Here is a 25,710-nt window from a genome sequence, read left to right as displayed (position 1 = left end):
CCATAGCTGACATCAGGATTAGATGCAATGACCAATGACCCCCTTCCCTACTGCTGACCAATCAGTAGAGACCGTGATCCTGACACTCATTTTGATAAATCAGCATATTAAAGGACACACCTGGAATGCTGATGAATTTTCTATTGGGATCATTCCATGGGACTTCTCCTAAAATACCTGTCTTTAGAAAAAAACAAAACAAAAAAAAAAAAACTTAAGATAAAGGACCCAATGCACATTCTTTCTCTAGAGCACACCTGTACCTTCTTTATTCTGGTGTGCATCTTTGCTTTCTTTCTCCTAAGCTCTAGGGATCACCACAAGACTCACAACCAGGGGAGCAGGGGCACTGGCAGCTTGTCCCAGGTTAACCTCCCCCTGAATCTCTCCAAGGACCCTCCTTTTGCCTCTGTAACTTGTTTCCCGAGTCCACGCAGCCCAGCTGGCTCACTTCTCCTGCCTCGGTGACTTTCTTTCTAAAAGGCCAAGGCAGCTCTCTGAGCAGCCCACTAGAACCTTCTCTTCAAGTGCACTTTTGCGTTGCATACTAAATAAACTTTCTCTCGTGCTAGAGTTCTTGGCTCTGAATTCTTTCTTTGCTGAATTCAGGAGCCAAGAGCCCGCATTGTTGGTAACGTCTCAATTAGTCTGAAAATAAAATTATTACTTCAGTGCATTTTAATAATGCTTTTCATTTACATCAAATTTGTAGCATTTAAATACTCTCTGAATAAAAATGAATTTTTTTTTAATCTCCCTATCTGAGATAAGATGCCAAATATAAGGCCTCGTTTTTTATTTTTTTTATTTTTAACTCAACTGGAAGTGTAATAGATGTAATAGGGACTATGGGGTAAAATCTTTCAACAGCACTTTCCAGGGTTACTCCATCATTCCTGGGTAAGAAGTCAACGGAGCTCAGTCTTAACTTCAGTATCTTACCTGTTAGTAACTGGGGTCTCACTTAGTTCCCCTAAATACTTCATCCTCCTACATAGCATATCAGCATTTTCTAGAAAGCATAAAGCAGTATACAAATGTAAATTGATACTATTCTCTCATGTCTGGGAAAAAGGAAATTTTTTACAGCTTAATCATTGGTTCCTTTAGTGCTTTCAACCTTACCTAGGTTAGTAAAATAAAAAAATCTTTCTTCTCCCACGTTTCCTGAAATATAAAGAAAGAAGTTGCAGAAATATCCTCTAGACCAGGGTGGGGAACGTCTGGCCCACAGGCCATATAAGGCCCACGAAATCACGTGGTCTGATACTGCCAGGCATTAGGGGTGAGTTAATTAAATGTTTGACCAAATATAGCAGCCTAACTTTTAAGCTGATAATTTGTGTGGCCTGTGAATGATTATATAAATATCCAAGTGGCTCTTGGCAGAAAAAAAAGGTTCCTCACCCTTTTTTATACTCAGTGTCTCAAGGCTTTGGATAATTTCTGTCATTTAATTTTGGATAAATTGATGTCCATTTGCCCAAAGAAACCGATCCGCCACACACACAAATAGAGGAGCTCCAAAATTGCAAACGATTTTTGAGTTAATTATGTTAATTTTTTAGAAAACATAAATAAAGAAATAGTATAAATAAAGTTAAGTCAACTTACACAAAGCACTTTAATAACAGAAGAAGGCATTGAAAAATATGTAGCCTATTTCTGTCTCTCATAGTATACATTTTTAAGTTTATAAGTAGCGAATCTAAGCAAAATGGAAGATGCAAAATGAGAACATTTGTTGTTGTAATATAACAAACATTTTATTCTTCCTAGATGAATGGCATTAGTCCTAACAAGTAAGATTCAATAAGAGAACAAGCCCCTTATTTAAATTACTGGTAAGACAAAATCTGAGTATCACTCTGAGTCTGAAAGGCTTCCTCTTAAAATTATGCCCCCCAGGTAATATCCTTCTTCCTCGTGTAAGTTTTTATTTCCATCTTCTTCGGAAGGGTCTGACCTTGTACTAGAGAACTTGGGAGCAGCATTGAACCATTGGGAGGCATTTTAGCTAAGAGTCTTCCGAAAATTCCGTGGGGACTGTTAGTGCCACAGACAGACCAGCCTAGAACCAGTATGTAATGTTGGGTGAGATAAAATAATTCTTTTCAAATGATAACCATAGTCCATTTCTGTAAAACCAATACTTGATCCAAAAACAAACCTAAAGGATATTATCAGTGTGTCCGGAGCTCTGCGTGATTGATTTGTGCTGGCTCTCTCATGAAAACACAGAAGGCACAGGGGTGCTTCCCTATGGAATCGTGGTGGTAAATTGCCATATATGTCCCCATTAGAAGCCTAGTTTATTTGGTTGTGGATATAACAACTTCACAGACTGGACTTTTGGTCTCTTGAGATCTCCATGTCTTTCTATGAAGTCTTGCTCTCCTGCATCCAGCACAGACCATGGCAGGAGATCAGAACTGTGGCCAGCAGTTTTTCCCGGTCCTAAATTAAATACATCTTTCCCAGAATTATTACTGTTCCGTAGTATGGCTAGAAGTGCATTTGTTTTCATCTAAAAGCAAGGAAGGAGTGCCAGATTTGTAATATTACATGCCACAAAGGATGAAATGGCAAATCTCCTCCAAAAGGGAGAATCCCAGGTCCATTTTCCTGTGAAAATATTCCAGCAGTCCTGACTGAGTGGCTCAGTTAGTTGGGGCATCATCTCAGGCACCAAAAGCTTGTGGGTTCGATCCCCAGTCCAGGCTCTTATGAAAGGCAACTGATGGATGTTTATCACATCAATGACTCTCTCTCTCTCTCTCTCTCTCTCTCTCTCTCTCTCTCTCTCTCTCTCTTTCTCTCTCATCAATAAAAAAAAACAAATACCATATTCTTCAGTGAGATATATATATATATATATGTGTGTGTGTGTGTGTGTGTGTGTGTGTACTTCCTGAGAGAAAAAATATGAGGGTGTGAAAAAAGTAACTTTAACTTTCCTGTGACCATGCCAGTCAGCAGCCATGATCCTCGGCTTGGGGACATATTGGAAAGCTCATCAGGTGAACAAAAGCAAATGATTTAGTTAGGCAAACAGCACTGTTTTCAAACTATTGGGCTCATCCTGTGTCTGCCCTTAGGCTCCAGATTTAAACCAGACCTAAGCAAAGTACCTATGCAATGATACTCTGCATAACTTTTCTACCTGTCATTCATATACTCAACAGATATTTTTTTAATGTCCACCTTATGCCACACACCACTAAAAGGCAGGTAATGATAAAGTAGACAAGATAGTGCTTTTGTGAAGCATACTATTTGTGGAGGAGGTAAACATTAAATAAATACAAATAAAAATGCAATTGTAACATCTTTTTTTCCTTAATTTTAACATCTTTTAAATACAGAGTTTGACAGTGAGAGGCCAGTTCATTTTGCCATTTTGATTCTGAATTCTTTTGAATCATAAATCTCCTAAATCAAAATGCACTCCATCAATTGACTTACAATTAGCTTTTCTAATGGCATATATCTGCAGAGTCATAAAGAGCTCATTAAAAAATAAATAGCAGGCCTAGTCATCATTTAATATTAGGATTGACCCTCATATTAGGAATTTCGGTTACTTAATATCTAGTGTCAAATGAGAGTTTGTACTCAACCAGTTGCCATAACTAATTGCTCATATTTTTCTTCCCATTTTCTTCAGCAAGTGATTCTTTAAATAGCGGTAATGGATCTATTTTTGCAATGGCCTTTTCACAATGGGGTGGGATAGGGTTTTCTCTGCCTTTGACATTACACTTTACCGGTCAGACAAGGACTTCGGTTACATCAACAACTGCACAAAAAGTGAGGCCTTTTGCAAGCACGAGGCACCCACAGATTTCTTCCAATATCATCTTGCCTTGGCCTCCGCGTGGCCTGTTAGTCCAAGCCCTAAAAATAAACACCTGTTAATTAGCTAATGGCAACACGGGTGCACCAGCTCCCTGACTGAGCGGCCCTCCGTCTAACCTCATTCGGTAGCGTGTCTTCTGTCACCCAGGATGAGGCGGTTTGCAGCCAGGAATGCCTCTAAAAGAAGACAGTCACAAGGGTAACTACATTTCTAAAATAAGCTCTGGAACTCCTCCCCACAGTGACAGGATGCTTTCAGCTGGGGGAGTCCACTCGCCCCTGCCCCAGCCCAGCCCAGCCCAGCCCCGGGGCCTCTGGGCCAGCTGAGACAGCTGAGAGCCAGGGTGTGAGGGGAAAGCTCAGGTTCAGTGCAGCTCTCCCTTGTCTTGCTTTCAATCAAAAAACAATCAGGAGAGCACCTGCTCCTGGAAGCCCTTATCTTCATAAAATTTAACTAATGGCTCCTGTTCGGGTAAATAAGGTTGCTGTGTAACTCACGGAGGAAACTGTCAGCCAGTCACCTCCTGCCCGCAGACTTCTCAAAGAATACAAATTGGAGGAACCCCGTGGAGCTGGGCTGTGACTGTTTATCTACATGGACTCTGGCCCAACAGCTCTGGAAAGCTGAGCCTTCAGTATAGTTTTCAGGGTGATTTTTTTTTTTTTTTTGAATGGCAGTCTTTTTTCTGTATGAAGTAGAAATGGTGAGGAGGGGAGGATTTGTTTTAATGTATACTCTTGTTTAATGTGTTTATCCCCAAATAAGTGCGCTGTAGTCGACTTTGGCCCTGCACAAAGTAAATATTTAGCTGACAGATTCCACAGCGAAACATGGCCTAGGGTGTTTGGGTTTCAGGAAAGAGGATCACCCTGGGGCGAAGGACTGGCGTGCACTCCACATGGGATCGGGAGGAGGCGACTCCCCACTCAGCATCCCCAGCCCTCCTCCCACCACGCCTTCCCAGCCAGATCACCTGCCATGCCCATGATCTTTTTACTCTGACCCCCAGCTTTTTCCCGTGGCTCTGTGTGCACCTGCCTCCAGCTGAAATACCTCCCTGTCCCACCCTCTCAGTGACCCTTAACCTCAGGACTCACTCCAAGATCGCCTCCCCTCTGCGTGGGGCCTTTCCTGACCTTCTCTGGGCCGCCACGGGCCAGGGACTGTGTTCACGGTGCCCCTGCGTCCCCGGAGGACTGCACCCTCTTCAGGAAGGCAGAAGCTGTTGGTTTCCCTGTTCTGCATTGAGGAGACAGAGGCACTGGCTGTATAGTGGACAGGAGCACCATCCAGGGATGTGGGAAGCAGGCTCCGTCAGTTGCTCCCTGTGATCTTAAACAAGCCACTTGACCTCTCAGAGCCTCAGTTCCCTCATCTGCCAAGTGGAAATAATGCGTTTTTGAGGGTCAGATGTATTGCTGTGCAATTTGTGGACGTGTTTTAAGACGGAAGCCTGTGCCCCTCAGCTGGGGAACAGCCAGAGGTGCCTGAAGCTTGTCCTGTCCCTGGAAGCCAGCCCTGCAGTTTTCACACTCAGGATCCTCCAACTATTACTTTCCCAAAAAAAGTTGGTCTGCCCTCATGCTCCTGTTCCTTTCCGGCAATTGTCTAGTAAAGCATCTTCCTTAGCCTTAGTAAAACTAAGGGTTGGCCACCTTTAGAAATTGGGGCCGGCCACCTGGCTTCCTCAGGTAACCCATTGTGAGCCTGCCTGCTGGGCCAGCCTGAATGTCCCGGGTTCTCTCTGTCAGGCCAGGTCCCCAGCAGCCAGCACGGCTCCCAGGCCAGAAGCTGCCTTTCTCTTCTGTCCAGTCTTTAAATATCAGTTAAAATTCTCAAGGTAGTTCCTTCTACGTTCTCTCTTCTGTTGAAAATTAAAATGACTTATTACAGAAGATGACCTATGAAACCAGGTGAGACTTTGCAGACGCCCCTGTCTAACAGGATGTGTGTTTGGGATGGATGGTGCAATGGAATCTCAGGACCCTGCCCCGGACCCTGTGGGTGCAGCCCTTCCTCATCCTGTCTCCCGGGCCCAAATGTGGAGCCAGGCCCAGCGGTGTCGTGCATTAAACACCAGGATGTATATTTAAAGATACCTTAAGTCACTGACATCAGCAGGGTTTTCTGTCAAGTCTCTTGAAGGAGAGTGTCTCCTGCCCTTAGGAAGCTGACGAGCTTTTCTTCTGAAAGACGGAGTGACGGTAACCTGACCGTTCCCCCTCTGGCGCAGGGAGCACCTAGTCCAGTTATCGATATAGGAAGCCTATTCACTCTGGTTCAGTCCTACTTCCTGCCTCTCCGTTCGCCATCTCCTCTGGGTAAACCTGGGTGAAATGCTGCCTTGATGAGCACTTGACTGGTCCGGTTTTCATTTTCTCTGGTGGGCTTATTTCCAGACCTCTAATCAGGGGTCTTCAAACTACGGCCCTCGGGCCACATGCGGCCCGCAGAGGAGTCTGATCCGGCCCGCCAGGTTTTTTGGGCAGTGAGCGCAGCCGAGGTGTTACAGTAGGAATTAGTAGTTCATATAGTCCGGCCCTCCAGCTCTCTGAGGGACCGTGATCTGGCCCCCACTTTAAAAAGTTTGAGGACCCCTGGTTGCTGTGTTTGGGGGGAGAATGTGAGGGGGAGGGGGAGATTTGGGAAGTTTCTTATTAGATTCCACTGAGGGGCAGAATTTTTGTAATGGGGCAACAATGAATAGATAGAAATTATGCTCACTTATTCTCAAATTCACCTCGAACTCCAGCACACAGGTACTAACATTCCTGTTTTATGGATGGAGAGCTGAGACAGTGAGAGATAGAAGGTACATTGAAGACGATGTCTTCCAGCCTCCACTGTTGTCTAGAAGGGGAATCACTTGCCCAGCACAGAGGAGTCCTTTAGTATATATTAAGCATTTGCACTGAAACCGGACATACAGGAGCCTTACCTTGAGATTGGGATGGGAAGGCATGCGGGGGTGATGTGTCAAGAGTTGGAGAAGTTTTTGGAGGCGTCCAGAGCGCGCACAGCAGTGTGGCCCAGCTGCTCAGAGAGGGCTCTCCACATTTGAAGGCCATGGGTTGGCATCGGCTACTCTTAAGCCTTTCCTTCTTGCGAGAATAAACTGCTTCCCCTCTCCATATCTCTGTTTTCTCATTTGTGAAAGGGCACCAAGCCCCAGCCAGTTTGGCTCAGTGGATAGAGTGATGGCCTGCTGACTGAAGGGCCCCAGATTATATTCTGGACAAGGGCACAGGCCCAGATTGCAGGCTCGATCCTCAATAGGGGGCTTGCAGGAGGCAGCCGATCAATGATTCTCATCATTGATGTTTCTTTCTCTCCCTCTCCTTTCCTCTCTAAAATCAACAAAAACATATTTTAAAAAAAGGAAAGGGCACCAGGAGCACTTCCTGTGCCACAGGTCCATTGCGTGTATTAAATGAAGTAACTGTACGAAGGCTTAGCAGAGTGCCAGGCACACGGTGAGCCCTCAGTGTTATTTCTCTTATTGCCATCATTATGATCAGATCAATACGCTTTATAATTTTTTTCTCAAATTTAAATAAAGTGCTAATATCAGCTACTTGTGGTGCTTTTGTCTTAAATGAAATAATGTAGGTAACGAGCTTGGTAGAGTAGCTGGCATGTAATGGAAGTGCTAGCTGCTGTTACGATGATGGCTGTGCCGGTAGGTTGTGGTATGACTTTACCGGGAGAAATCATAATCAGTGCCTGAGTCTTCTACCAGCTCCAAAGGCTGGGCTGTGCCAGGCAGGTGGACCTGGAGAGTAGTCGGTCAAGAATTCATTGAATCTAAGAGACCCAAGTCTGAAGTGGGTTAACTGCAGGGCATCCCTCTCAGTAGAATGCCTTCCTCTACTTTAGGGGTGTCGAACTCAATTAGAGAAGGGGCCAAAATCTAAAATCCAGCCTAAATCGCGGGCCGAATGGTTTACTGAACAGTCATAAACTGACAATGTCATAAACTGACAGCGGAGTGCAGTGATGACAGCGCGGTGCGGGCCACATTGCAAGGCCTGGCGGGCTGGATTTGGCCCGCGGGCCTTGTGTTTGACACATGTGCTCTACTTGTAGTTAGAGGGGAATCAAACAGAAGAATGACTCACAAGCCCAGGACTGAAGAACGACTCAAATCTGAAGATGACAGAGATTTTCCACTGCATGGACCCACAGCAGAACCCAAAGCTAGCCCGGGGTGACCGGCTGGCCCTGTCCAGCCTTAAAGTCTGTTTCCAGGTGACCACCGGCTGAATGCTGTCTGCTCGTGATGGTCAGCTGTCCTCTGCCCACCTCACTGCCCTGTGAGTAACTCTCCTCCAAGGTGGGCCCAGGTGGCTCGTCGCCCCCTCAGCAGAGCTCCCTGATCACTGGGACAGTCCCCGGCACCGAAGCTTCATTGTGTAGGTCCAGCATTAACCAAGCAATGCCTTTAAAGACAGCATCAGGCAGGATCTCTGGGGACTTAAAGTTCTGTAACAATGCAGTTGGCCTTCAAAGTGCAACTTAACAGTAAAATAGGAACTTTGCATACTTCTTTTCCTGAGCTCCATTTTCTATTTCTAACTTTGCTCTTTCACTGTGCGTGCCTCTTCAGGGAAAGGCAGGGTGTAAATAAACTGAAAGCCATATACCAACATGCAAGCCATCAGATCCTCGTTTTCCTAAAGGAGCATTATTGGAAATGACGTAAAGATCGTTTTGTGGAGTGTATGTTATTGAAAGTTAAAGCAATGAACCTGGGAATGATAGAAGCACCATAGGGATGGTATTTGTGGTTCAGCGAGTGCAAATCCATGTGTCATACACAAACACACTTCACTTTAATAGTTTGATATCTCTTCACTCATCTAAAACACCTTAAGGTATTTGGAAAGGGAGGAAGAAATAAAACAGATGAACCAGCTGAGATATGGCCAAGAACAGTAGTACTTCATTTTGATTGATGCCTTTACAACCTTATCTTCCAGATAAAAGCTACTGTAAACAAAAGCTGACCTACATTGATTGTCTCTCCAGGAAGTGAGGGCCACCTGTGTGCAGCTATTGGCTCCCCGCTGCTTAGTTTTTCTTCCGAGCCCTCAGCTCCACCCATCTGGCAGCCGCACCTCAACCACCTGCAGGGCCCTCCCAGGGAACAGCTCTTGTATTTCCTACCGGGTTCTGAACATCATCTTTCCTGTAATAATCTGAACAGCATAGATTCCAAATGCAAAACGTCTAGGACTAGTTTTTCTGTGCATGTACTTTGGGCATATTTTTAAGGCTCATTGTATCACTTCCCTATATGGTCAATGGTTATCAGCAAAATATTGTTTTCCTTTTTTTTATATATATTTTTTATTAAGTTATTATTCTTGTACATATACCAATGCCCCCCCCCTTACATACCCTCCCTCCCCAGAGTTTTGTGTCCATTGGTTGTACTTATATGCATGTATACAAGTCCTTCAGTTGATGTCTTATCTCCCCCAGATCTCCCCAACATCCCTGCTGTAATTTGACAGTCTGCTTGTTGCATTACTGTCTCTATATCTATCTTTTGGTTCTTCAGTTTATAATGTTCTTTATCATCCATAAATAAGTGAGATCATGTGGTGTCTCTCTTTCATTGACTGGCTTGTTTCACTCAGCATGATGTTCTCCAATTCCATCCAGGTTGCTGCAAACGATGAGAATTTTTTCTTTCTTATGGCTGCATAATATTCCATTGTGTAAATGTACCATAGTTTTTTGATCCAATCATCTGCTCAGGGGCACCTAGGCTGTTTCCAAATCCTAGCTATTGTAAATTGTGCTGCTATGAACATGGGGGTGCATATATCCTTTCTGATTGGTGTTTCTAGTTTCTTGGGATATATTCCTAGGAGTGGGATTACTGGGTCAAATGGGAGTTCCATTTTCAGTTTTTTGAGGAAGCTCCATACTGTTCACAGTGGTTTTCCAAAGACGCGTTCACACCCGCAGCTTTTCCCAAGGCTGGCGCTCTCTGAGGAGGCAGGCGTTCATGTGTTCATACCTCTGCTCAGCCAGTACTCTTCGGCTGATGCCCTTGTGCCCCTGAAATACAAGCTGGCCTCATGTAGCTTACATCCAGGTGGCCCATATTTACTTGTCTTCTAAGTACCTTTTTTTTTTTTTAATTGTTTTCTGTCACCTGGTCATTGTTTCTAATGATCTTGATGTAATCCCTTCACCTCCACCCCCAGCATTTGCCTTCATGGGTCGATAAAATTGTGAGATTTGCTCTTGAGGACTGTGCTGGTTAGCCAAAGAGACTTTCCTTAGCGGGAAATATGTATTGTGAGTAAAAGAAATGTTTTTTAGCTCCCCATTCAGAGCGAGTTGGGATCTGACATACCTGAGGCACTGTGTCTCTCTTGGATAATGATAGATTTATAGGGCAAACATGTAGCAGCCTTAATCCTTCAGTTATTCGACTTTGCCAAGGACAAAAATTCCAATATTTTTTTACTTTAAGCAGACATTTATATTTCTATCTAGAACCCATAAATTTCTTTGTGCCTTGAGATAAACGTCTCACTGAACTCTGAGTTACCCTGTGCTCTTTTGAGAATCGAGCCAAGAAAAAAGAGACCCATCCCCCCTCTACCTGATAATAAAAAACTAAGTAAAAAAAAAAAAATAGGGCTAAGCAACATTTATACAGTAAAATATTTTCTGTTTTATAAAGCATTTCTAATTTCTACTATTCGGAAAGTTGGAAGTGAGAAGTTCAGGAATAACCTCCGAATTTATCAGAACGAGTCTGGCGAACCCAGAATGGACCACCACACTGTCAGCCAGGCTCGGCCAGCCTGGGGATCACTATTCATTATGGTTGTCATATCAATTATACATTCTCTGGCATCAAACACTAAATCAGCGGAAATGATGGGTTCGCCTTTGGCATGTTTCCCTGGGGAAATAACTGAGAAAACATGTAATAATTCACACAACCAATTTTGTAAACTACCCCAACTTTGGGAAGAAGGCTGGAGTATAAATTCTGGGCTGGTAGATATGATTTGCACCCAAGGTCTGCCTGAAGTGGTCTCTCACTCTTAGTACTTAAATGTTTTCTCCGTACATGACCTTGAGTCCTTTAGGACTTGAAGGATTTTGGTTTCTTTTACTGCACTTGGCATTTCTTCTTCCTGCTTGGGGTCGGGTACTGTCCACTTAATATATCCTCACTTGAAACATAGACCAGGTCTACTGTACTTAAGTTTATCCTCCAGTTTCACAACAAAATAATCTCGATGTGTTTCTGATCCCAACTCTTTATTTTTGGGGGGACCCTCTGACCCCACTCTTTATTTTCACTTCAAAAAATGAACACCTAATGGAGAAAATGAAGAGGACCGTTATATGAGTAAACGTAACATAGCTGAGAGCTCGGCTCATCCAGGAAGACTTCTAGAACATCATGTCATTGCTCTAAATCAGCGGTCACCAACCTCAGACCACTGTGGTCCATGAAGTCCAAAAAGTTGGCGACCGCTGCTCTAAATTATCCTTTGCTGTAAAACGTTGGCATTTTGTTTGTTCAGTTAATCACTTACATTTCACACTTAAAAATATGAATAGAGCCCTGGCCGGTTTGGCTCAGTGGATAGAGCGCTGGCCTGCGGACTGAAGGGTCCCAGGTTCGATTCTGGTCAGGGGCATGTGACTTGGTTGCGGGCACATCCCCAGTGGGAGGTGTGCAGGAGGTAGCTGATCGATGTTTCTCTCTCATCGATGTTTCTAGCTCCCTATCCCTCTCCCTTCCTCTCTGTAGAAAATCAATAATATATATATTTATAAATAAATAAATAGACTTTTTCCAGGTTATTAAACTTTGAGCTGTAGCTGCTACAGGAGGGAGGAGCCTTCCCTCAGTGACCTGCACTCTCCGCAGGGCAGGTGCACAGGCCATGCTACGTTCATTCTTAACAGGTAAAAGCAGCACAGCCGGCCCACTGCTGGGAGAAAGCGTTTCTCTAGGAAAACAGACATGAAAGCAGCTGATTACATAGCTTCCGCCTTTGTTTCCTATTCTTCCTTGCTCAGCTTTTCTCTTCTGAGCAGAGTTAAGATAGCCTAGAAAGACTGGGAGTATGGCATCTGGGTAGATACAACACGCGGGAAAGGATAAGGAAAATGAAGCACTTTTCCAGGCAATTTAATGTAGACATGGAAATGCCAAGTTACATAAACACCAAGGAGAATTTCAGGTGGTTGTAGTTGTGTATTTATATACATTTTAAACTTTTTTCAAAATAACCTATTTTCTGTTTATCTTCTATGTGGCATTCAGGCCTGACGTGAATCAGTATTTAGAATATATTTTTCCTTTTTTATTTTCAAATATATATATACAGTGAGTTGATGTTACAAAGAGAGTTGCATTTTTAATCATCAAGATTCGTGAGTTGAGTGAGAATACTCAAAAACTGAGATTCTTTTTTCTTGAGACCTTTCAATTTGCAAACACAGGCCTGCCAAGAAAAGAAAGTGAATAAAACAACCAAGTTGTGTTTTTATTTCATCTCTAGATATTACAAAATAAAAAGAATGTTTACATTGTATATTAAATTGACCATAGTGCCAGAACCTTACGATGTTGTATTACATGATCACTAATCTATTATTATTGTACACATATTTACGCACAGGCATGAATACACACATACTCTGCACATAAACATGTGCAAGCATATTTCACTTGGACTGAAAAGTTATTTACAACTCTGTCTGGAGATACATACAACAGTGATTAACAAGTGCATAACCAATCTACAACACACAGATTAAAACTAAATAAACAGTGTAAGAGTTTATTTTAAAACAATTACAAGATGTTTTATATTTCTCCTTCGTCCTGAACTATGTTTTTGCAAATGCATTCTTCATAGAAACCACATGCAAGTCTTTGATGGTGAAACAATTGACTTCCAACAGCCACATGCCTGCTCACATCTTCAGAAGTTGCCCCAGACCCCACACAGCAACTCAGAAGGAGAAAGAAAAAGGAAAGGTTTTTTAATTGTTTAATGAAGGCCCCGTGAACAAGAAACTTGACTCAAATCATCAAATCATCCCACAGTCCTCTTTTTGTTTCAATTGAAAAATTGTTTGGTTAACTTGATCCAGATTAATATTGTAGAACCCCAGTATATTGAGTGAGAATCCTTTATGTAAACATGGTAATTCAGCTCAATGAGAAGTATGATATCAATTTCACGAGTTTCCTTCATTCTTTGTGGAGAAGCCAATTGTACGACAGTGTATGAGTCCCAGCTTCATATAGTATTACCAAAAGAGGTATAAAATCACACTGATACTTGTAAAAATATGTAGTGATTTTTCTCATTGGGCTGAAAACATGGATGAGTCCAATGAATGCCACAAACCCAAGATACATCTTTAAGCCAGAAGTATGTTAGCAGCAAGAGTGGGCCTTTGGGTTCCCTTTGTCAACCCTGCTTAGCAAGTCAGACCCTTCTTTCCTGGTTCTTCCTGACACGCTCACTTAGACCTACCGCTTCCCTCGGTTTCGTGGTAACTCATTCCAGCTGTGGGTGCCCATTAATGTGAACAGGCTGCAGGAGTGCTCTGGGTTTGCTCCCCTCTCCTCCTGTTAGAGTCTGTCCCTTAACTTCTGCTTCTCCTCATAGCAGGAAGCATTTGTCTTCCCTGGACTTGAGGCAGTGGTTCTATAATTCTCAGTTCCTTCACCTGAACTATAAGTTGCTTGGCCATATGCTTCCTAAACATGGTGACACCTAACATAGCAGTGAGTGGCTAGATAGACTTTTTAGTTTGGAGCTATTGACTTTGTACCTGAAAAATGATTCCCCAGAGACAGGTGAATCCTGACTCATACACTGGGCTTTTGATTAGTCGCCTGCCTTCTGGGCCCCCCGCTCTTCTCTCTTTTCCAGATGTTGTAAATATGCTTCCAAGTTGAGCAAATGTTATAAACTGCTGTGTAAATACAAGGCATAGTGACGGACAGTATGGTGTAATGGTTATAAGCACAAGCCACAGAGCCAGACGGCTTGGGTCCAAAGCCTGTCCCTTTTTGTGCCTCTGTTTTTTCATCCTGTAAAATGGGGATGATCGTAGTGACCCCTCACAGGGTGCTGGTGACTTTCAAATGAGTCTGCACGTGTGAAAGTGTGGAATCATTGCCTGTCACGTAAGTGTGCTGTACATGTTAATTACCTCTTGATTGTTTATTCAAATAGTTTTATATGTGTTTAGACAGTGTCTTTATAGACCCTATGTACAATCAAGGGTCTTCTGAAATCTGTGGAGCCGTAGAAGCTAAATGGGCCTCAGGAAACCAACCAGGAAGTTGGTTATTGGGGCTAATTTAGCAAAGCGATATCCCACACTAGGACTAGAAATCTCTGCATACCTGCATCTACCTTTCCTGTTAGCACTCTCTGAAGAAAGTTCCTCAAGGCAAAGTCTTCACAAGGGAAAGTTAAGTGAAAATATCATCCTATTAATTCCTGTCTTATAGGATAATGTAAAGGTGTGGCAAGGAAGGGGGGAGGGGTGCATTTTTTTATATAATAGTTAAGAAAGAGAAAGGAGCCAAAATGGATTTGGCTCAGCGGTAGAGTGTCTGCGGACTGAAAGCTCCCTGGTTCGATTCTAGTCAAGGGCATGTACAATACATTGGTTGCTTGGTTGCGGGCACATCCCCGGTAGGGGGTGTGCAAGAGGCAGCTGGAAAAAAATCAATAAAATATATATGTTTATTTATTTATTTATTTATTTATTTATTTATTTATTTATTTATTTTAAAGAAAGAGAAAGGAAGTCCTCCCTGAATTTGGGGCCTCTGAGTTTCTCAGAGAGCTATAGAAAACCTTGGACTGAGAGGCATGATATCTAACTTCTACCATATTCGGTCCAACATTTACAATCTGACATCCTAGAGACTATCTGAGGATAGCTACATTTTTTTTTTTTCTGGAAAACTAAGAACTTACTCACTGAAGTACCATTTTTAAAACATTCTTGGTGACAATCTTTAAAAATATATTACAGATCACACTGCCTGTCTTAACTGAACAAAATGTAACCAGCGCCCGTTTCCTCAGACTGTCCTTTAGCACCTGTTGAGATGGACAGAGTCCATGGGCTCCAACACCACCTGGGACCGCCACAATTGGGGATGTTTTCAGTGTCTCCTCCCTGGTTGTCAGCAGTCCTTAGGTGGCCAAAGTGTTCTGCCTGGTACCAACACCACCCCCCCAACCCCCGCCCCCCCCTACTTCACCCACTTCAGATTTGCAACTTCAGAAATCTACTAACCAAACTTAATAACACACCATTGCAGTATAGAAAACATTTAGGATTTTTTATCTATATATGATTTCTTGACATGTTTAGGTGACCCCAGGGTCCTAGACCGGCAGCAGGAAAGGTGTTGGTGTGTGGTCTCAGTTAGGGGCCAAGAAACTCTGTTAGTGGAAAAACACCAACTTGCTTCATAACCGGTTTGCCTTGATGAAGAGTGGCTTCTTAGTAATCATCTCACTCAGTAACCTCTTCTGCTGTGAATTCTGGGTACGACTATAACAGAAAAAAAAAAAAATCTAATTCATAGCCAACAGGACTCTTCATGCTAAATATGTGAAGAATGGCATTTGATTACTCAAGTGTGCAGAATATATGTTAGTTACCTATTGCTATGTGACAAAATACCCCAAAACTAATAATTTAGGATTACACATACTTACTATCTCACTTTTCTGTAAGCAGGAATATGGACTTAGGTTGGCTGGATCCTCTTCTCCACTGTCTCTCACAAGCTCCATTCAAGATGCTGCGGGGTGGAGCGGCTTCCCCCAGTCATACTTTCAGATGAGACCATGCCCCTCCGCTCACTCCAGTTGTTGGCACGATTCAGTTCCCTGCCAGCTGGTGGGCTGATGGACACAGTACCTTGCTGGCTGCAGACCACAGGCCACCCTCAGTTCCTTGCCATGGGGGCCTCTCCCAAATGGCAGTTTGCTTCATGGAAGTATGGGAGCCCAGAAGGCAAGGGTGTGTCTGATAGTGAGATGGAAGTCACAGTCTTTGTACCCTAATCACAGTAGCATCCTATCACTTTTGCTGTGTTGTTTCTGTTAGAACCAAGACACTAGATCCAGCCCACACTCAAAGGGAGGGCATTAAACAAGGGCACGAGTCCCAGGAGGCAGGGATCACCTTGGGAGTCACCTCAACACAGAATCTCTCTGCAACTCTCAGTCCCAACTCAGAACTGCAGCACCACCTCTGCCGTGGGTCCCTTTTCATTACTGCCACTGCCCAGTGCAGCCAGATGCTTCCCTCTGTACCTCTTCCCGTAGACAGCAGCAGCGAGGCTGCTCTCGGCGGAGTGAGTTCTCAGTGCGACCCGGGGCAGGAACTGTGTCTTTTCTTCTATCTCATTTTTTTACTGTGAAGATGAACCTCATGTGCAGGGACAGGATAGTTACATGTTTGCTCAGTATTTTCAAACATCTTCAGTATTACCCATGTCACAGAATCTCCTTCGTGTCTGTTCCCCTCCATGTCACACATTCATTCAGAACAGTGTCCCTAATCCTGCCAAATTTGAAAGTCTTTAAAACAAACAAAGAATTATTGGTAACTCTCCTGTCCACAGTGATTATAGCTGTGCTTTATTTTTTTTTAATATATTTTTATTGATTTCACAGAGGAAGAGAGAGGAAAACAGAGATAGAAACAATAATGATGAGAGAGAATCATTGATTGACTGCCTCTTGCATGCCCCACACTTAGAATCGAGTGCACAACCTGGGCATGTGCTCTGACCAGGTATCACTCGACCACTGAACAACACTGGCCAGGTATAGTTGTACTTTCATATTCCATCTACTTAGAAAATACATAATACCTGAAAGCTACCTATTTTGTTATCTACATCTCCAAAAAAGGACAAGATCTATTTTTTTTTTTTTCCTGAGGATAGTGCTTAGTGTGCATAAGGATGTCTTACAATCTATTCACAGCCACTCCAGGGCCTCTGGCCCAAGTTTGGGAACCTCTGACTTAGCTCTCGAGGCAGGACCAAGACTCATTGCCCACGGGGTACAAGGAGGCAACAGAAATGAGCAAAGTAGGCAGAACACAAGCATTAAAAAAAGAAGTGTATTATCTTCTATTTCTTTAGTGAAACATGAAATCCCCTGAGGTTGTCTTTGCTTTCCCAGATTTGACTGAGATGTGAGTATGAAGAAGTAGGTCTGTACAATTAAAGAAAATCTGAAGTGCAGCATGATGAGGAATGGCACCTGACACAGAGCACATGGCAGGTCCATGGGGGCATCCATGACCCAGCTCCAACTGATTGTGGTCGTATCAGTTCATTTCTCAGAAGACGGTGAATATGCAGGATTTTGTGTACAGCCTCTCAATTTTTATGTGTTGGCTCCATTTTTTTTTTTTTTAACTCAACAAAAGCCCAGCCTTGATTTCATAGATCCAGTCACAGAAATGTCACCAATTTGTGAGGAAGCTTACCCCAACAAGATCAACAGAGAGCAGAGAGACACACACGGTGAAACCAAGCTAATCCCTGGGAGACAGATGTGCACAAAAAAACCAAAAGGGTGCCCAGCTTTCGTCCCACAGCCTCCTATTTAATTTTTCTAAACACTGAAATCAACCCAGAGGAGCAAATTACAAACACATTTACAAGGTTGTCGTCATTTACCTAGAACGTCTTCCCCTCAGGGCCTGTCGTGGCTCCTGACTTTCACCTCCCATTTTTTTTCCAAGAGGCATTTGTTATTTTTGCTAATTTGGTGGTATTTTATTTGCAGGCAAAATTACTTGTTCAAACGTCACTCACATTCCAGTGTCTGCTCCACATGAGTTTGTAAAATCCATTTGGAGTCTTTGATCTTATTACTTGACCATGAGTATAGTAGTAACATTAAAGTTACAGTTAGCCCAGCAATATGTTTACAGAATCAGCCCAGCTATCCGTAATCATCCCATTACTGCGTGTCCCCGGGCTGGTGCGGAGGGCTGCAGCCCCAGTAGCAGGCCAACCTTCTGCTTTGCACATTCGCTCAGACCCAGGGACTCTGTTTTCTTTTAAACACCGTTAACAGTCTCTTTGATTTTTATTGGTCACAAAGGTTATGTTTGCCTTCCCAGCGATCTCACTCTCGTCCACTAGTGCCATAATAAATGGCAACAGGCATCCAAAAGGTGAAATCACTCAACCCACAAGCATGTACTTGACCCACATAAAAATACCATAGGTCCTGTTGTCTCTGTTTTACACCTTTTCAGAAGAAAACGCTAAAGTTGGCTTGCTTGGTCATTTCCAATTGTTAACCATAAGGTTCCCTTCTGTTAGTTCAGATCACCAAGGAAGTAATGATGTAAAGTTTGTTCTCATGGTCAGCCTCTTCATAAATAGACATGTTGCTGGAAGGTTATCTTGCCAGCATCTCATAGACTCTGGATCCCAAATTGGGGACAGCTCAGAACTGCACTCAGGAACAAGGCCAGATCTTGTCCTGTCATTACATCTCCAACCTTTTCACTCTCTAAAGTTCCTATTACCTTTCTCACTCAAAGGCCAATAATTTGAAAGCCTCCATTTACCAGTCTCTACTTACAAAGGCTGGTTGTCTTTCCTGGTCTGTAAGCACATATTTTCAATCAGAGCTTTTGAGCCACATGAGAGAGCTAGTCTTACCTAAGTAACTATAAATTCATCCAAAAGCTAAGAAACAAGCACTTAGATAACTGGTAGAGTCTCTTAGGAATCCCTCGTCATAGATACCTTTAACAACTCACAGACCCTGGTCGCCATCTCGGGGGGCCCTGGCTGGGAACACCACATGACATGCTCAGATTCCCAATCTCACGAAAACACTTCTGAGTTGCAGATTTCATCTGTTGCCTCACAAGCGAAACGAGTCCACTTCCTTGGTGGCCAAGGTGTTCCCCAGCCTGGCTTCTCTGCCTGGGAAATGCCAGTTTTGCAAAGAGCTGTCATCCTTCGTGTCCTTTATCTTATGATTTAGCTGCTCAGCCGATGTACAGGCTGCTCTTGCTCTCGGTGCTGGTGATGTGTGTTTTTGTTTTATTAAATCTTTAAAACACTGGGCTTGTTGTTTATGACCCCCATATATTTCTTTGTTCTTTCCCGTGACTGTTTAGATCACATATTTTTTCTCCCTTTGTGAAAATATCAGTGCCTTTCTAAAGAACATCATGGCCTCCAGAATGGCTGCATACCGTGAGGGGCCGGGCGAAGGCTCTGCACTCTGCTCTCTGCGCCCTGGGTTGGGTCTTTGAGGCTGTGACTCAGGGCTGCTTTGTGGACGGGAAGGCTTGAGGGTTCTCAGATCCGTTCCCCGACTGGTTTTGACAGATCTGAGATCATTTGATAACAATCACAGTACTTTTTGTTCAATAAAGACACCAAATAGCCTATGCTCCTGTTGCAGACAAACGTTTGTGATTTAACGTTACCAAGCAGTCCTCGGTTACAGAGAAGCAGATTCTCATCCAGGTGTGAGCTTCGCCTCGTGTGTATGTCAGCACACGGGAGCCCACACCCTGTGCCGAGGCAGTCTGAGTCTTCCCAACCCCAAAGGAACCTTTCTCAGGGACGCTGAGGAGGAAGAGAGCATCTGCAGCCAGGCCTGCATTCAGCTAAAGGTCGCAGGGCCTGCTTCTGCAAGGCGTCCCATCCATACGTAGCTCCTGCATCCGCTAGAACAGGTTCGGTGGATGCATTCATATCTCGTGGTTCTGTCCTTGCAGGGAAAGGATGCAAAATGTTTTCATGAATCTCGCCTCTAACTGGGCTACTTTACTGATGTGAATCCCCAAATAAACCGGCCCGTGACATCCAGCTGAACTTGTTCCTGTGCACACAGTATCTCACAGCCCGTCCTGTACTGTTAGTTTTGGCAGGAACACCGCAGCATATAATAAATCATGGAAGGAAAGAGCTTTCTGGCCTGGCGTGGTTCAGCCTGCTGTAACGTCAGAATACAGAAAGCAGTTCTGTTTTTAGACATCCTTTTACTAACCCAGCATTCATAATTTATGATTTCACTGTAAAATTCCTGCAACACGACACCGAAAGTAGTGCTGCCCTTTAATTAAGTACCTTCAGTAGGGAAAACATGCAACTGATGTGCACACCCCCTCTGTGCGCGGTATTGGGTCTTGGTTGCATCTCCATGAACCCAGCCTGGAGGTCTCGCCTTCCTGACGGGTGCGGAATCCGTAGGGCGACTTCCTGAGTCTGCTGCTAGCCAAATCCGAGATCATTCGGAGGCACCATTTAGAAAAATTGAGGTTTTTTAAGCCTGCATCCGTCTGTGCTTTGTCACAGGTCTATTGCCATTGTTCCTGTTTTCGTAAGAGCCTAGGACCAGATGTCATGTCGTGTTTGCACGCAGAGAGGCGGTAGCGCAGAGGATGCGGGGCCGGGGAGAAGGGCTCCCATTGACCTGTGGACTTTTTCTTTTAAAATGAAAAGCAAGGACGGCAGAAGGGACTTTGGGCCCTACTGATGCGAGGCTAGAACATGACAGCCCGAAGAGGGCCTTGAGCTGTTCCATTTTCTTAATTATTTTTTTTTCCTTTAGTATTCTGTTTCCTCCGTTGAAAATAGCTAAGATAATTTTTCAGAGTACTTCTGAATGTAAGAAGACTAAAATCCCAAGCTGGTACTCTCAGTTCGTCACTGTTTCGACTCAGGCTTTATCCTCCATTAGCTAACTAGTCACATCAGCCCAAACCCATAGCCTCTTCCTGAGTGGTAATTAGGACAGTGCATACATCTGACATACTTTGGGTTCCTTACAAGGCAGTCAATTTGCTTTATATTAACTTAACTCTTTGGTGTTAAGTTCCACTACTTTCGGTATATATATAGCAACCAAAATAAAAACATATAGTAATGCCATTTAACCGTCTTCTCCGTACTTTAGTGATTTCTGTGTGGGGAACTCCACTAATACTATGCATGTGTGTTGTTTTCTTGTGTTTGTGCAGATTCGGGCCGGGCCTGGTCATCTACTGGTACGGGTTCATCCAGGAGCTGGACTGCAACCGGGAGAGGGGCATCCTGCTCAAAGCCTGCTTCCCCACGGACATCATCACCCTGGGCCACGGCGCCGCCGCGCCCTGACGCCCCGTGCCCGCGGGGAAGGCGGATCCGGAAGCAATCCCACTTCCCGCGGCTCAGCTCCTGGCAGCATCTGCCCTGAACTCCCGCTGAACCCTCCTGCCCGTGGTCACCACCACCTCTTTAGACAAACACAGCCAGAGTCTCTGTTTTCCTTCAGCCCTCGCCGATGTGAACAGCCAAGAGCTGCAGACACAGCCCGCTCATTGTCAGCGTCTCTGTCTCTGTCAAACAGTTGGTTTATAGATAGTCATCATCTGTCTTCCTTCCGGACAGCTTCTCCCTGAATCCTGAACCAACGGGAGAATGCGGGGACGCAAAGGTGTGACTTTTCAATTCTCCTCCCGGTTCCTGAATCCCCCTCTTGTTTTTATTTTTTCTCCCCCTAAGATTCCTTCCCCTCCCTGCTGCTCTTCCTGCAACCCAGACACCCAGGGTCGCAGGGCCGCGTGGCAGCCTCCAGCCCTGTCCTGGCCGCGCCGGGGCCGCGGTCTCGAGCCGGACCCTCGCCCTCACCCGCGGGCCCCGAGGGCAGCCCCCCCGCCTCTGCCCAGGCTTCGCTCTTCCTGATTTCCACGGCCCTGAGCCAAGCTGAGAAACATACTTGATGAGAATTTCCTCTTTTTCTAATACTCATTTGAGCAGCAAAAACGTTTCTCGTTTATCTCATTCGAAAGTATTAGTTACATTGTGACTGCAAACCACAGTCCTCCGCGGACGGGGGCGGAGCGGGCGGCTGGAGCGAGGTGCCAGCGGAGGCAGGAGTTTATTTTTAAAACGTGGCTAGTTCTCAGCGACGTGCGATGATCGTATTTTTATGGGTAAAATTCTTTAAAGGTGCATTTGGTGCACTGCTTTTTATCTGCATTTTATAACCACGTAATTATAAGAAACGCTCATAATTGGGGCATTAGAAATATCCGGCTTTGAAGGAATGAAGTGCGCTGGACATGAAGCTGGGACGATTTTCAATTAAACAAAAATCAGGCAGAGCGTGTATCTCTTCACTTTACTTAGTCACCTTTTACGCTGCACATCAGATTTCACTCTAAAGCAAAAACATCAGTAAATTCATTATAAATCTATCTTTGGGGAACTTAAAGATGAGTGTATGCCCAGAAATGTATTTAGTAAAAATACATTGACAAAACATGACTTTTATAGTGTTGAACTGGTGAGCTTGGAACTATTAATAAAGGTGTAAGTTTTTACAAACATGTTAAAGTTATCTGCATTGCGTGGTTCTCTCAAAAAAATGGCCATGCCATTAGCACTGGGTTCATTTTGTACCTAAAAGGGTTCCCAAAGTCCGCCTGCTGCTTTTCCTCTGGGAAGACAGAGACATATCAGGTCCGAAGGGGTGGATTTTAGCTTTGCAGGGATTGCATTCACAAAAAAGGAAAGCGAGAGGCGATGAACTGGTAAGCAGGTATCAGGCAAACTTCTCTTTCCACGTGAAGTGCCTCGGGCAGGTTTTGTGAGTGAAATCGAATGATCTGAAACCACTGCTGTTGTCTTGATACACACAATCTCTCACACACACACACACACACACACACACACACACACTGTTGTTAAGAGCAGTTTTCCTTGCATGCTCTAAACTGCTTTTCTTCTTTGGGAATAAATTACATTTATCTGCAGAGATGTTGAAAACCCTGTTAAGCCCTTGTCGAGGGTTTGTTTGTTTTACATTAAACAAATTTATGGTGAGGGTACACAAATTAAAAAAAATAGAGGTGCTTGCATTTCGTATTTCTTCTTCTGCCCAGTGCCCTGACCTAATGTGTTATGAGAAGGATGTTCCCCCGCCTCCTCTTTATGAGTAAGGTTTTCAAATTTGGTTCTTCAAAGTGGGAGAGGGACCAGCGGCCCACGGTACACACCATGATGAAGTGACAAGTCATTCAGAACTCAGCTTTCCCCACATGAGGACTCGTGTGATTATCATTCCTGCTCCTCTTCGGGCGGCCTTGGGAGCTTAAAGCTTGTGCTTTCTGTTTCTGTCAGCAATGCTTATCTGTGTTATATCTGTGTGTGTTCTTTGTTTACTTGTTTGTTTTCTTAGTTTACACTACGTAAACATCAGCCCTGGAAAGTGGACACAAAGATGTCACCTTCTTTTTTATTGCCGTCGTCATTAGGACATTAACATGAAAGCCGGGTCTTGTTTTATGGCGCTAACGAAGGATGCCAGCCCAGAAAGCAGGCGTGTGTGTAAACGTAAAACTAAATGATGTTCTCGCTGACATATATGGGCTCGCCAAGCATCTGCTCTCACAAATAAGGAAGAGACCGGCTCGGAGCATGGCAAGCGCCCAGCTCCCAGCAAAGCTGGCCCAGCGCTGGTATTTAAGGTGACCCTAAAGATTCCTTCCTCCATCTCAAACAGCCCCCTAAACACAGAATGAGGATCGTTTTTTTCTTTTGCCTTCTGGTGAGGGATATGTCAACTCTTCTAACAACTCAGAAAGTCACATATAAAAGGGAAGGCTCAGGGCTCCCAAGCAGAGCTGGCTCTCCAGGGGAAATGCTTCTCTCTCGGCCATAGGTGTGGGTACCTTGCCTGCAAGACTTGATCCCACCTTGGAAAAGAGGATAGGTTGTTGGTCCTTGGACCGTGCATTAACTCACTGAGGCCTCCAGGGGACTTGCCAGCCCCAGATGAGGTAACCCACTAAAGGGTCCAGATGGGCCACGCTAACGAATGCCCAGGGCCCACGTGAACAGGCAATCCACTCACCGAGGAGCTGCACCCATTGTGTTCGCTCCTCTCTGGAGCCAAGATACCGTGGATGTCTGCTCTCTCTATAGCCTGCTCCCCTACAGACCTGTGCTCCGAAGGGATTACAACTTTACTGTCTTCTTCCCCTCACTTCCCTCCTCTCCCCTCCGTCTGCCCCCACGCTAGCCTTTGCCGGTTTCCTCCCACGTGCATCCTGCACTTTGTCACCACTCCGGGGCTCTTCTCTGGGAAAGATCCCAGGACAAAAATCCAGCCCGTTGTCGTCCTGATCCACGTGCCTTAGGAGTGAAGGGTGGGGGTGGGGACAGTCGATCTCGCCCCTGTGGGAAGAGCATTCCTCAGCATCCTCAGCTGCCAGAGCCTTCATTCCAGGGCCTTGTGGCACCTGAAAGATCCTGTGACTTTAAAGGAAGATGATAAACTTTACAGGCCCAGGATGGTTTTAGGCCACCAGTAAACGTTCTGGCAAAAGGAGCCAAAGGAACCTGTGAGGTTCACAGCCACTTCCAGCCCCAGTGATGATGCTCAGTTGATTAAATATAAGCGGATACCATGTAGTGCCCATATGCCTTAGGGGCAGGGGTCTTCAAACTTTTTAAAGTGGGGGCCAGATCACGGTCCCTCAGAGAGCTGGAGGGCCGGACTATATGAACTACCAATTCCTACTGTAACACCTCGGCTGCGCTCACTGCCCAAAAAACCTGGCGGGCAGGATCAGACTCCTCTGCGGGCCGCATGTGGCCCGCGGGCCGTAGTTTGAAGACCCCTGCTAGGGAGAGAAGCACTCCCCGCTGTTGGTCTTGGGGCGGCTTGCCCTCTTTCATGGGATCTGATGGGAACACGTTGCCGGGAAGTGTCACTATTTTCTGGCAGGGATGGGGGGCAGAAAATCTCCCCATTGGCACCTACTCAACTCGGGTTAAGGAACAACGCCAGCTTCACCGGAGAGGAAACCCTAAGGCACACAATGGCAGCCTGCCTGAACCTGTCGGCAAAGTCCCCCTCAGGTGAGACAGGATCCCGTGTGACGGTTGGGATCACCTGCTCATGCTTCCCGAAGCATGTGGCCAACACGCCCCGGGCCTGTTTTGTGAAGAACATGCCCGGATTCCCAAAGATTTAATAAGGAAGATGGAATTATGAATTAAATAATCACCAGCACAGCTTGGGTTCCCCTGTGTGTTTCACTTTCCTGCTATTGTTTGGAACGGGGCTGTGAGACAAAAAGCTGCTTAGGTCAAGCACTATAAATTACAGTTTCCATACAATAGTAATCCCCTCAAATGATTTCAAAAGCTTGATCAAAGTACTTCAAAAAGACTTTTAAAACTTTTCCACAGAGCAAGGGGGAGGGGACGTGCTCATTTGATGCCTTAATTTGTCTCAGCCAGGATAGCAAAGTCTGATCCTGGCGTCGTACCTACTTTATATGAAGTCCGACTCATTAAATCCAACGTGTTCTTATTGCTTTATGTCTAAGGGAAGGGGACTTAGGTTTCCATCCAGCTAATTGGAACAGCTAGACATTTGGAGTCACTCGGAAGAAAAAGATACCATGGTGTCATTGCAAAACAAGTCTAATTTGACCATACTTAATGGTGATACTCAAGGTATTTAAGGTTGTCTAAGTCCCTGTGCTTAGAATAAAATGGGTATCGGAGGATTTATGTGGCATTTTAATAATAATCGTGGCAACAGATGTATTTTGTTTTTCGTTCTTTTTTCCCTCATCACTTGGGTTTCTCTAGAGCTGTCTCGTATCGTAGGCGAGGATGGTGAAAAGGACCCCGGTGAGGGCAAAGCTGAGCAAGTCCCCAGCCCGGCTGTGTATGTCCCGTGGGGCTGCTACGGCGAGTTAGGCTCAGCCAAGGTCTAAGGTACGTCGTCAAGCTAATCTTTATTTTTTAAAAGGAA

At 44.7% G+C, this 25,710-nt stretch overlaps 1 protein-coding gene across 3 annotated transcripts in view; it reads left to right on the top strand.

Moving 5' to 3' along the window:
- CDIN1 (CDAN1 interacting nuclease 1) overlaps window positions 1-21,943 on the top strand; it is a 222,789-nt gene extending 200,846 nt beyond the window's left edge. For all 3 annotated transcript variants that reach the window (XM_084892394.1, XM_084892392.1, XM_084892393.1), the window contains one exon: window positions 20,918-21,943. In XM_084892394.1, the coding sequence (XP_084748520.1) occupies window positions 20,918-21,053 (136 nt within the window). In that variant the 3' untranslated portion in view covers window positions 21,054-21,943. The remainder of the gene's footprint in view (window positions 1-20,917) is intronic.
- The last annotated feature ends 3,767 nt before the right edge of the window (window positions 21,944-25,710 follow it).

This window comes from Pipistrellus hanaki, assembly GCF_964339955.1.
Source record: "Pipistrellus hanaki genome assembly, chromosome: 1".
Lineage (NCBI taxonomy): Eukaryota > Metazoa > Chordata > Mammalia > Chiroptera > Vespertilionidae > Pipistrellus > Pipistrellus hanaki.
The sequence above is the reverse complement of the archived record's forward strand: the minus strand, read 5'-3'. Positions and strand labels throughout refer to the sequence as shown.